We start from the raw sequence: 14042 nt of genomic DNA, 5'->3' as shown, positions 1-14042 counted from the left end.
CGTGTGCTCTGAAGATGTATATCAATCATATATTAAGGTTGAGAATGGCGACATGTGATTCGCGGTTTTCATTGCGGAATTTACAAAACCGCATTTCATTTACCATTCACAATTCTTGTCAAGGAAGTGCGGTTTTCAAGAAAAAAAAATACGAAAACCGCAAATACAATTTTTATGTTGTAAAGTGGTTGACAACAGTGCAAAACCGCTACGCATCTGATAGCTAGCGTTATTTAAAAAACGCACTCCAACAGTAATAGAAACAATGTTTACGTTCACACTGCTTTAATTTCATTTTCTTCGTAACTCATTTTAAACAATAAATATTTTTCTTTATTTCAAAAAATGAAAATAGAGAATTTAATTAATTATACAAATAAATCTATCCAAATACCATTAATTTATTTATTTTCATATATTTTTTACATGTTTTTGTTTTAATCAACTATTTATTTTGTATTGTAAAATATTTTTACCGATATTAAAGGTGAATGGTTGGACTGTAACTGTAGAAATTTATTGTAAAATTTAGCCTGGAATTTTTTTTGATTTAGATGTAAGTAATGTAGCCTTAAAATTGATTGCTACAACAATATATTTTCTACAATAAAAAATAGATTTTTAGAAAATAAGGCTTTTACAGCCTTTTTTTTTTGCAGTAGTTTAAAAAAAAACAAGATAAAACATAATTAGTGATTTATATTAAAGCTAAAGTCAGCTCATACAGTCCAACCAATCACCCCCTTATTTTTAGATTCTGACAATCATATAGAGTTTTATCAAAATAATTTTATAGTTATACATATATATATATATATATATATATATGTTATTTAATTTAAAATTATATTACCGGTTGGACCGGTTCGACCATTGAATGTCGTATCAATGTTTGGTCCAGTTTTCCAAACATTAATTTTAACCATTGTTTTGGAAAACTGAATAGAACCGACCAGTTGAACCGTGATTCATTAATTTATAAGATTATGGGTTGTTTTAAAAACCTTTTGAATTATACTAAAAAAAATAGTAAAACAATTTAGTAAAACTTTCCAAAACCGACGATCCAGTTCAGTACCAAAATTTAATAGATAAAGAACACATATTATATAAGTTATATACTAAACCTTTTAGTTATATTTAATTTAAGTAAAATATTATAAATTTTACAATATTTTTGTTGGTATTTTTATTTCAAATAATTTTAGTAGTTAAATTTATATTAAAAAGAATATATATATATATTAGAATTTTTATTGCAAATTAATTTAAAATATTATTAAAAATATTATGACATTATCATTAAAAAAATAATTTTTATCGTGTCAGTATATTTATTTTACAATATTTCTATCAAAACCACACAAATTTTTTATCAAAACCGCATTATTTTTTTAATGAAATCCGCACTTATCCCGCGAAACGCATGAATCGCAGTTGGACCGTACCACACTTCAATTATGTTCCGGTTATATTACGAAAACCGCGGTTACCATTCGGACCCTAAAAGAGTGGAGATGAAGAGATGGGCTGCGTTTCGATCGGTAGAGTAATGGAGAAGCTTTCAAGTTTCATTGTTCGTATAACGGTCTACGGAGGGGAGGAAGACCGATAGTAGGTGGAGCTGTAGTCTGATTGGGTTAGGTTAGAGGTCAGGTAAGCAAACTGATTTATTTTGTTGGGTTCTCAGTGGGTTTATTGGTTTTGCAGTTTAAAAGATATTGGCCCATGACGTTATTGCAGAGAAAATTAAACTGAGTTGGCACGTCCGCGATAACGTGGCTAAATAATAGGCTGAGAATATACATAGGACAGTTGCATCACTCCTGATGCGATACGTCAGAAATATGTGGATTCCACTTTTAAAAAGTGTAAAAAAAATGTCAAGTCTGTGATTCGAACCCGGGTTATTGAGATCTAAACAACAACTTTTATACCACTGAGATAAAAGATTCTTTGTACATTAATGGCTGAAACAAATATATATTCATGACGGTCGTAAACCTTTGCTTCTTCGGTTTTCTCTGTGGGACCCACACTTATTTATTTTATCTAATGATTTAATAAATACTTTATAACTCACGTTTTGAAATGAGATTCGTTTAAAAAAAAAAGCCCAATAAACCTCTTTGGTCTGTAAGCGTTCTCTTCGATGTAAGTTTTAGGGCTTTCAATTTTTAATCATCGGTTCATGACTCATCTAAGAAACACAGATTGACTCTTTGAGTTTCATGAATCAGTTTTTCTTCTTTAGTCTCTACATCTCCCCATCTTTAATAAATTCATCATCGGTTCTTTTATTTTGCCTGATAAATCATGATTGTGTGGTTTTAATTTTCTTTGGTCATCCTTAGCTTGCACCCTTTGATCTAACCAAGAAGAAGAAGAAGACATTTGTCGTTCATGATGCCATCGAGGACTCAGCTGAGTCACACAGGAGACATACTATCCGTTGCCTGATTGTTCAAGAAAAGTTTATGTGCTGTGAAACATATTTGTTTCTTTTCATCAGTTGCTTTGTTTAATCTTTTTTCCTGCAAATAATGATGACTTTGACAGTTCATTCACAGGAGCCAAGAAGTAAAAGAAGAAGAAGCCAGTGAGTGTTTGACATTTTCTGTCTTCCTGAGTTTTTTTTTTCCATTCATTAAACTTGGATTTTGAAGATTATGTGCCTCGCATTCTTTTTATTTTGATGGTTGTTAGGTTGAATGAAGATCATTGAATAAAGAAAATGTCGATGCTCCTGAAGATTTGGAGGGTACTATATATTTCTTTCTCTGATAATTCTAGCGACATAAATTTGAACCTTATAGAGGGTATATTGCAGAGCATCCTAATGATGAGGAAGAGGTGGAGAGAATTGATCTGCACCAGCAACGTTACCCGTGGGAGGGAAGTGACATGGATTACTTATACGACGAGGTAAGCATATCATTAGATGGTTTGCGGCCCATCTTTGAGAGCCGTCGATTGTAAGTGTCTATCGTTTTGAAGTTGTACGACACTAAGATGTAAAGAATTACTAATCACGATTACCTTACTAGCAAAGTTCTTTTGCACAGCTATTGTCAATGAAATTAACACTGGAAATTGATGGTGCTATATTTCCTGTTCCAAATGCTAACGCAAGCTCCAATGTTGATTCTCAGCTTTAACATGCCAATATCACAATGCAGTGGGTGTTGTAAGGTAATTCAGTAGGCACAAATGTTCAGTTGAAAAAAATTCTAAACTGTATTTATGCATCAAACTTATCATCCGTAACATAATAATATGTTTTTTCTGTGCTAGAAACCGTTTTAAATAAATGTCTCGGATGTATATGACTGCTTAGTTTGTTGCTTTTGACAGTGAAATCACTAAGCTTGCAATGTGTCAGGACAACAAAAGCATCTCAACTGATGGTTAGCTTTACAATTTCGTTGGTTTCTTTTTTCTATTATGTTGGATGAATTATTTTAGCTAACAAATATCGCAACAGAGCGCTGGCAATAACTCTAATAGATTTATATATACATGTAGAATTGGAAGTTTGGTGAGAACAGGAACAAGTACTTCTGTCACGCTATTGGACAGTTATACGCCATTTCAAGAGAATTGATTTCTTATATTTCCCATAATCAGTAATATTTTAACTGTTTTGTCTACTTTGCATTCATACCTCATTCTCCATCTAAATTCTCGGTGCTACTATATAATGATCAAGTCATTTTCTGCACAAATAGGCAAGTGGGGAAGTTACGTTGGGTACTTGGTTTATTGGGCTTGGCTATACAAAGTCTGTTGTGACTCTAAAACTTTTACCTCATTTAACATTGATTCAGGTTCTTGGGAGAATTGCAGATTGTGAATGAAAGGCACAAGCAGGGAACATATGTGTAGCTGCGTCCGACTCGACATGTAGCGGTATCTGCAGATCCGCTGATCCCATTGTGGACGTTAACATGCAATGTGTTGACCTGGAAATCATTATTTGGAAGCTACATTTCGAGGCATTTCCTCAACATATAAATAGACCATAGACAGAGTTTGATATTTGTAATACTCAGTGATCATGGAGTCTGCAGAAAACAGTCCTTTTGCATATTCTATATGGAACCAAGAGATATGTCCTTTGTTTGATGATTGTATTATGATAGCTATTAACATAGGAGATGACTAGAGAAAGAGAAATGAGTATGAAACTCTTATATGGGTAGCTTTTATAAAAACATTTGGGTTTATTAACAGTTGTGACAAGCAATTATGTTTATAGTAAAGGAAACTCGCCACAGCGTCAATAACAAATGCGCCCGTTTTTTGGTTGTTTAGGATTGAAATAGCTTATGGGTTTTCTAAATCAATATAATTGATTTGACTAAAGCTATTTTGGATGACAAAAAGAAGGATTGAAAGTTTAATAACTTCTACTTTAGACTTTAATTTCAACTAAATTATAATCAGTCTTTTATCCATAAGTCTTTTATCCATATCATCTTAGTTATAATCGTAAGGATTTATTAGAATAAATAAACAGTTTCAACAATATTTAATATGTGATTTAATAAACAAAAGAACATGTAGGATTTTTAGGATTTAAAGAGATTTGAGACAATAGTTAATGAATATGAAAAGAATACGAAGCAGATGATGAAAAATGATTCGAGCAAATTAAACGAGATAAAAATATCAATCAATAAAGAATGAAAGAAGAATGAGCAGGGTTAAGTTATTACACAAGCCAAAACTAAGACAAATCAAACGACAGAACGTGAAAATAAATGTAAACAAGACAAGAGAAGATGATGAAGATAAAATGCATTGAAAAACTGAATGTTATATTAGTAAGCAAGAAACAAAAATAGATTAAAATACAAGGCGCGGGTAACGATCCCTAGTATTATGAGTGACGTGGCACCTCTAAATAGCCTCTAATTTAGTCCATTTTATTTATAGTAGACAGTAAAACCATCTTTAATGGTTCATTCTATTTTTCACTTTAAAATATAGTAACTATGTGTAAATTCATTAATTGCTAAATGACGGTAAGACTAATAGATAAATATTCTAAAGTTGAAATGATTATAAAGTTGACACGTGTCGATGTATGTGTAAACACATTTATTGTAAATATTTCTTTTTTAATATATAAGAGATCAAAATTTCATAGTTTTTTTTTTTCAAAAAACAAGCTGACCATTTTAATTTACAGAAGAACATCAATCCACACACACTTTCAGTTCCACAAGTTTCATTGACGCATTCATTTCTTAACGCCCTTGGACCGCAGATTGTGTCAACCCATTGACAGTGATCACATCGTTAGACGTGGAATTTTCATCTCTACTGTGCAGTGCAAATATGGGTTGTTTTGGTGAGGGAAGAACTAATGTTGTAGTGAGCATAGACAGTAATTTAACTGTGTTGGGTCTCTCCACAGGTTGGTGTTGAACACAAATCAGACCAATCTGGACACATCTCGAAACTTGTAATGGGCAACAAGAACCAGCAAGATTTTGGTCCAGAAAATCAACTCCTTTGGTTTCACACCAACATTCCCATGCCTGTGGTTTAGTTTCAGATCTTAAGAATATAAGAGCAAGAAAACTTCATCCGCAAGCTAATGGAAAACCTAAAAAGTCTTAACTTACATATGCAATGAGGTTATTTCCTTCTTCTCCATTGTTGAACCTTGAGATCTTTTTCCACTGATAATTTCTAACAAAAGAACTCCAAATGCATAGATGACGGATTTTTCAGAGAACACCCCTGTCCATGCATACTCAGGAGACATATATCCTCTGTGAACACATCCAAAAGTTTAGTAAATGATTGGATTATGAATCCTGTTAAGCTTAAGCATGTCCACAAAGAATGGTTCTTACCAGTGCCGTACTAGCATTAATAGCATACATAAGCGAGTAAAAGAAATATGCCGTCATTGATAAAAAGATGTCTTCAATAACCAGTCACTTAAAATCCTTAACATATTATGTAAGAAAAAAAATGAGATGAAACTACTTTGTTAATATGAAACCTTGAATTTTTTTTTAAAAAAACCTTGAATTTGAGAACATGTTCGCAAGAAGAAGCCGGTCGGCGAAGTTTGTTTGTTACCCTAATTTTGTAAAATTAACAAAATCTTTTTATGTTTTAAGTAAATTTTAATAGTGAACTAATAATATTTTAATAAATGTCTTTATTTGTTGTGGTTCATATCTTGCTTACTAATATTTATTTATAGTTTTATAATTAAACCTATATCAGTATATATATATATATATTACACTGATATTTCATTGAGAAAAGGAAAAGGTCCTCGGAGTTTCGACTCGAAAAAGAATCCACAAAGTAAACTCATAGCTAATAAAAAACAAGAAAAAGTAAAAAGGAAAACAGAGCAAGAAAGTATATATTATTTACTTGAGATTAGTAAGTATTAGTTACATATATAGTATATTTTATTAAGTGTTGTTTTGAAAAAAATGATGCCGTAAACCAATGTTTCTTTTTGGTAAAACGAGGCACGGCTCTGGTTCTTACAGAGTTCCCACAACCCTGCGAGTGTTGTCCTGGAATTGGGTTCCTTGAAACATGCGAGCCAGTCCAAAATCTGATATTTTTGGGATCATTCTGTCGTCCAGAAGAATATTGCTGACCTTCAGGTCTCGGTGAATGACCCTGAGGCGTGAGTCACGGTGGAGATAGAGAATCCCACGTGCAATACCTTGAACGATATCAAATCTCTTTGCCCAATCAATCTCAAACTTTAGACTTGAATCTAGCCAATAAGACAGTACATATTTGTGATAGTGACACAGTAATATTTCGCATTTGTTGCAAGGAAAAGGAGTCACAATGAGGTACATGGAATAAAAGACTGACCAAAGAGAAAAACATCAAGGCTTTTATTCTCCAAAAACCCATAAATCAAGAGTTTCTCTTCTCCTTTGATGCAGCATCCCAAAAGCCTAACCAAGTTTCTATGTTGTAGTTTTGAGATTAGTGTTATCTCATTCATGAACTCCTCTGTTTCCTGTCCGGAGCTGCTGGAAAGGCGTTTAACAGCTATTTCCTGTCCTCCCACCAGCTTTCCCTGAAAGCAAAGTTGTAGATAGTATTAGTCAGTCTTCTATAGTAACTAAGGACAGAGTGTTCCAAAAAAAAAAAGAGTAGCTAAGGACAGAGTATCACATACCTTATAAACTGGACCAAATCCACCTTGACCGAGTTTATTTGATGAGCTGAAGTTATTAGTTGCAGTTCTTATTGTATGCATCTCAAAGAAATCTATACCGGAGACATCTTGTGGTTCCAAATCATTCTTCCGTGCATCTTGTGAAGTGTTGTTGAACATAAAATTTGGTACTACTGGTAACAAGCGTGCATGTATTAGTTCTTAACTTTCAACACAAGTACCAAATTAATCCAGTAAGAACTGTCTACTTGAGAGTGTTCCTTGGGATGTAGATTCTAGAAATTTTTAGTGTATACATATCTGATAAAAGGAAGAGATTCAGAGTAACCTCTTTGTTACAGCAAAACAAAAATGCAAAGAAAGAAAGTGAGAGAGACAAAAGTTCTAGTGTCTCACCATTTTGTTTCGTTCTGTATCTCCAGAACGTGTATGCAGAAAAGACCAAGATCACGAATATGGAAAGGCTGGCAGTAGCACCAGCAATAATCGTTGTTCGGCTGCTTCCAACTGAAACATTCACCATAAAACAGAAACAAAAAAACATGAAACAACACCGTAAAAGAAAGTTGAAATTTAAAATGTAAACAAGTAAACAGTACTCATTATATCCCTACCCAATTCTGAACTTGCAAGACGAAGTGAAAGAGATTCTCCATCAGACGAAAACTGGACCGTGTCTACTAGCTCCCGGTTCCATACTAAGCATCCAATTCCACTTATATAGGCAAAAGCTGTGCAAGAACAGTTGTCTAGACAACCCTGGTGACATTGTTCTGCATTGAGAAGGGTTGCAAACTGGTACATATCCGGAGTCTTTACATGCTTCATATGATAGAAGATGTCTGCTTCTTTGCCTTGTGTTTTTGTCGAAGAGTTCGCCTGGCAAGATAGTTGTGTATGTCTAACACACCCACTTGTCCTGTTCCCTTGTCTCCACTCCTCATCTGACTTTGGTACAAAACCTTTCATGCATATACACTTCGGGGTATTGGTTCTCAAACACAAACCAAAAGGACCACAAGTATCGTATATATCACATGAGTGTTCAGGTTCGGTAAGGTGATGCATCCATTTTTGGCCTTGATCCCAGTAAATCTCCATATTCCCCTCTGGTGTTAGGGTAAGATAGGATAGATTAAAGTTTCTTAAAGTGGAATAAGAGAAAGATCCTGTACGGTTGCAAGATCCTGGACTACGCTGAATGGACTTACATACGATTCATCAAACTGTGGAAACCCAGTGAATCTTGTCTTTGCCCATGGACCAGTTCTCGAGTAAGGCACTGAGCCTCTTCTTATAAGACCTTGTAAAGGGACTTGTGATGTAATCTCCAGAGAGAAGTTCCCAAGCGAAGGATCGCTGTAACTTTTCCATGAAGTCAATGCACGCTTCTTGCCATGGAAAAGATCATACATCAACGTTGACTGAGGAAGCATAGTGTTACCAAGATTCTTAAAGCTTTCCCATATAGTTGTTCTTGAGACATCATCAATCACAACAAGGTTTCCGGTGTCTAGAAGCTCCGCATGAGATCTGCTTGATGTGAAAGAAGCCTCTCCTGTTGACCAAATCACATCTTGTTTCCCATCAACTAAGATAAGACTACCGTTGCTGCTGATGGTGAGATTTGCTGCAGAGTTTGTAACTGGTTTATCTCTGTTAGCCACCCAGACAACTACTCGAGGAACGATTTCCTTGAACCCGATCCCAACATACTGATTCCCAGTATTGTTAGGACTGAAGAAGCCTAACTCATAAAACCCACCAGGAGAGCTCAGGGTCTGTCCTATTGACAAAGGACTTGATGAGTTTATAGCTGCATAAACACAAGTTGTGAATATGGTTAGTAAGAAAGAACAAGCAAATAAAACCATACCCATCCTTCTCTAGTGTTTTACTATTTTCTGTGCAAAGATGAGCAAAACTTCATGTGCATCTTCTTTGTTCAGACTTGCGCTTTGCATATAATAAACACTAAAATATAACACATAATGACGTGTAAACTCCATGAAAAATGATATTCCACCAATAAAAAGAAAGTCAAATAAACGAAGAAAAGGAAAATACTTGCGCCCATCTTACTGTCCACAAAGAAGTTAACGTGTAAAACAAGTTTGGAGCTTTTGAAACCTCCAAGAAGAACGTGCAAGTTAAGATCTTTATGGGCTTTGAAAATCATCTCCACTCGTGGTGGCCTATTAAACCGTGCATCTAGTTCAACCATTTAATCAAATATTGGAAGACCTGATTGTTGAAACCATATGTGCATATGTGTTTGTAGCCGACATCGGCGACTAAAAGGACGATTTAGCATTCAAAGTAACTACGATGTGGCGGGACCTTAAGTACAGACAGAGACATCGACGATCAGTGGTAGACTTTGACCAGCCGCAGCATAAATAATGCCCATGAACGTAAGACGAAACGCGCCACTGAGTCAAGATGCTTGAAAAATCGTTTTTTCAAAATTCATTTTCACGTTAATTCATTTTCACGTTAACTATTAAGGACAGTAGTTAGGGAATATTTTGACCAAGTCAACTCAAGAGATGGACTAGTTCGTTTTGAGCGTAGTAAGAAATTCGTTAGTTTATTTCTGTTATAGGTATAATCTGTTTACAATCTACTGAAATACACACAAAAAAATGTAAAAAAAAAGTGTGATCATCTTATATTGTTCTAATCACCGAATACGTTCTGTGCGTAATCCAAGAGAAACAAGAGAAGAAGACAAGTAAAAACTCTTTATTAATTACAAAACATCAATACAAAAGGAAAGAAAAACTTTATTTATTTATTTGAGAAGTGCTGAAAATAAGAAACAATGAGAAAGTTCTCATTGTTTCAAAAACAAGCTGAGCATTTTAATTTACAGAAGAACAGAAATCCACACACAAACACACACTTTCAGTTCCACAAGTTTGAAAATGACGCATTCATTACTTAACGCCCCTGGATCCCAGATTGTGTCAACCCATTGACGGTGATCACATCGTTAGACGTGGATTCTTCACCTCTACTGTGCAGTGCAAATATGGGTTGTTTTGGTGACGGAAGAACTAATGTTGTGGTGAGCATAGACAGTAACTCAACTGTGTTGGGTCTCTCCACAGGTTGGTGTTGAACACAAATCAGACCAATCTGAACACATCTCGAAACTTGTAATGGGCAACAAGAATCAGCAAGATCGTGGTCCGGAAAATCAACTCCTTTGGTCTCACACCAACATTCCCATGCCTGTGGTTTAGTTTCAAATCTTAAGGTTATAAGAGCAAGAAAACTTCATCCGCAAGTTAATGGAAAACCTAAAAAGTCTCAAAACTTACATATGCAATGAGGTTATTTCCTTCTTCTCCATTGTTGAACCTTGAGATCTTTTCTCCACTGATGATTTCTAACAAGAGAACTCCAAATGCATAGATGTCTGATTTTTCAGAGAACACACCTGTCCATCAGTCCATGCATACTCAGGAGACATATATCCTCTGTGAAAACATCTAAAAGTTTAGTAAATGATTTGGATTATGAATCTTGTTAAGCATGTCCACAAAGAATGGTTCTTACAGAGTTCCTACAACCCTGCGAGTGTTGTCCTGGAAATGGGTTCCTTGAAACATGCGAGCCAGTCCAAAATCTGATATTTTTGGGATCATTCTCTCGTCCAGAAGAATGTTGCTGACCTTCAGGTCTCGGTGAATGACCCTGAGGCGTGAGTCACGGTGGAGATAGAGAATCCCACGTGCAATACCTTGAATGATATCAAATCTCTTTGCCCAATCAATCTCAAACTTTAGAGTTGAATCTAGCCAATATTATAGAACATATTAGTGACAGTGAGACCATGGCCGGTCCTAAAAATTATGAGAAAAACATTTTATAGAAAATTTAAATAATATTTTTCAAAATTATGTATATTGTCTTTAAAATTGGGACTAAAAGGGTTAACAATGAGGTATATGAAGTAAAAGACTCACCAAATAGAAAAACGTCAAGGCTTTTGTTCTCCAAAAACTCATAAATCAAGAGCTTCTCTTCTCCTTTGATGCAGCATCCCAAAAGCCTAACCAAGTTTCTATGCTGTAGTTTCGAGATTAGTGTTATCTCATTCATGAACTCCTCTGTTCCCTGTCCGGAGCTGCTAGACAGGCGTTTAACCGATATTTCCTTTCCATCTACCAGCTTTCCCTGAAAGCAAAGTTGCAGATAGTCAGTTATCTATAGAAACACATAATACAAGCAAATAGTAAGCAATTAAAAAAAAAAAAAAAAAAAAAAAAAAAAAAAAGAGAGAGTATCCCATACCTATAAACTGGACCAAATCCACCTTGACCGAGTTTGTTTGAGAAACTAAAGTTATTAGTGGCAGTTCGTATTGTATGCATCTCAAAGAAATTTATGCCGGAGACATCTTGTGGTTCCAAATCATTCTTCCGTGCATCTTGTGAAGTGTTGATGAACATAAAATTTGGTGCAACTGGTCAATAGCGTCATTTATTAGTTTGTATCATTTTATCATCCAACGCTGAACTTTCAGCACAAGTAAACAAATTAACCCTTAATTAGGAGAACATCAATCTTTAACAGATCAGATAAACTCCCTAATAAATACTGACTACTTGAGACTGTCCCGACTCCCATGGGACGTAAAATCTAGCAATTTGCTTTGATTTTAGTTACACGAAAACAAAAAGACAAAGAAAGAGAGTGGGAGAGACCAAAATTCTAGTGTCTCACCATTTTGTTTGGCTCGGTATCTCCAGAACGTATATGCGGAAAAGACCAAGATCGTGAGTAAGGAAAGGCTGGCAGTAGCACCAGCAATAATCAATGTTCGGCTGCTTCCAACTGAAATATTCACCATAAAAAAAAGTAACATCATACTACAGAGAAACAATATCATAAAATAGAAACTTCAAATGTAACAAGTAAGCAATACTCATTATTTATAATATAACACATTATATCCCTACCCAATTCTGAACTTGCAAGACGAAGGGAAAGAGACTCTCCATCAGATGAAAACTGAACCGTGTCTACAAGCTCCCGGTTCCATACCAAGCATCCAATTCCACTTATATAGGCGAAGGCTGTGCAAGAACAGTTTCCTAGACAACCCTGGTGACACTGTTCTGCGTTGAGAAAGCTTGCAAACTGGTACATATCCGGAGTCTTTACATGTTTCATATGATAGAAGATGTCTGCTTCTTTGCCTTGAGTCTTTGCAGAAGAGTTCGCCTGGCAAGAGAGCTTTGTATGTCTCACACACCCACTTGTCCAGTTCCTTTGTCTCCACTCCTCATCCGACTTTGGTACAAACCCTTTCATGCATACGCACTTTGGGGTACTGGTTCTCAAACACAAACCAAAAGGCCCACAAGCACCATATAGATCACATGAACTTACTGGAGCTGCAAAGTGAAGCGTCCAGTTTTTGCCATCACTCCAGAGGATCTTCATTTTCCCTTCTGATGTCAACGTAACATATGATAGTTTATAGTTTCTTAACTGGGAATAAGAGAAAGATGCTGTGCCTTTCTCTACATCTTGGACAACAGTGAATGGACTTACATATGATGCATCGATCCCAGGTATCCCAGAGAATTTTGTTTTTGCCCATGGACCACTTCTCCAGTAAGGCTTTGAGCCTCTTCTTATAAGGCCTTGTGGGGGTACTTGTGGTGTGAACTCCAGTGAGTATTCCCCAGGGGATGGATCGTTGTTGCTTTTCCAGGAAGTCAACACATGCTTCTTGCCTCGGGGAATATCATAAGACACCGATGACTGAGGCAGCATAGTATTACCAAGATTCCCGAAGCTCTGCCATAATGTTTTTCCTGAAACATCATCAGTTACAACAAGGTTTCCGGTGTCTAGAAGCTCTGCATGGCACTTCTTGGATGTGAATGCTTCTCCTGTTGACCATATAACATCTTGCTTTCCGTCAAGCAAGATCAGGCTCCCGTCGGTGCTGATGGTGAGATTTGCCGCGGTTTTTGTGACTGGTTTGTCTCTGTTAGCCACCCACACAACGACCTGAGGAGTGATGTTCTTGAACCAGATCCCAACATACTGATTCAGGGTGTTGTTAGGACTGAAGAAGCCTAATTCATAAACTCCGTTAGGAGAGCTCAGAGTTTGTCTTATTGATAAAGGACTTGATGTGTTTATATCAGCATTTCCACAAGTTGAGAATATAGATATCAAGAGAAAACAAAGGAAGAAAACCATCTTGTTTCTCTAGTGTACTCTTATATCTTGTGGAGATTTTGAACATATGAGCACAAGCTTACGTTGATGAACAGAGATTAATAAGCCTTGATGGAACAAACACTTTCCGTGTTATCCGGACACCGTACGCATTGACATTAATAGATTATGTTCTTTTATTGTCAGTGAGAATAATTATGAGTGTAATCTAAACATAAACATCAAAATAACCCATGTTGACATAGTTGACGTAGAAATTTTTATGTTTCCTCGCCGAAGATAGAATCTAACAAACGACCATAATTTCCTCATTTTGGTCTTCTCATAGTCAACATACACAACTAATAACTTTGCAAGTTTAAACATTTCCTAAACGATATAGATGTAGAAACTTCTTTTAAACGTCATTTTAGTTTATGTTCCATATTGATAGACAAAGTTAAAAATGCAAAATGAATGTCTAACACCTAGCGTTTCACCGAACATTTTCAGTTGTAAGATTGGGATTATGTAGATATTAACTTAAATCTATAAAGGGAGTGTATAAGAATACATGCTCACACATCAAAAGCTCAATGAAATATAAATAACATATAAAAGATTTGGATCAATCCACGTATCATCAATTAATTTTTAAATCGAAGAAATAAAACTT

At 35.4% G+C, this 14042-nt stretch overlaps 1 protein-coding gene and 1 pseudogene across 1 annotated transcript; both read right to left on the bottom strand.

Annotated features, from left to right (window-relative positions):
* Window positions 1–4730: 4730 nt before the first annotated feature.
* LOC106392410 lies at window positions 4731–9566 on the bottom strand (annotated as a pseudogene).
* A 298-nt stretch (window positions 9567–9864) lies between these two features.
* LOC106392409 (G-type lectin S-receptor-like serine/threonine-protein kinase At1g61390) lies at window positions 9865–13730 on the bottom strand. Its single transcript, XM_048770080.1, is given in 8 exon segments — window positions 9865–10417; window positions 10507–10638; window positions 10641–10665; window positions 10745–10982; window positions 11155–11367; window positions 11484–11654; window positions 11915–12025; window positions 12151–13730. Coding segments are annotated over 8 exon segments (2442 nt in total). The 5' UTR covers window positions 13409–13730; the 3' UTR covers window positions 9865–10123.
* Window positions 13731–14042: the final 312 nt, after the last annotated feature.

This window comes from Brassica napus, chromosome C9 (genome assembly GCF_020379485.1).
Source record: "Brassica napus cultivar Da-Ae chromosome C9, Da-Ae, whole genome shotgun sequence".
Taxonomy (NCBI): Eukaryota; Viridiplantae; Streptophyta; class Magnoliopsida; order Brassicales; family Brassicaceae; genus Brassica; species Brassica napus.
This window is presented reverse-complemented; position numbering and strand designations above follow the sequence as displayed.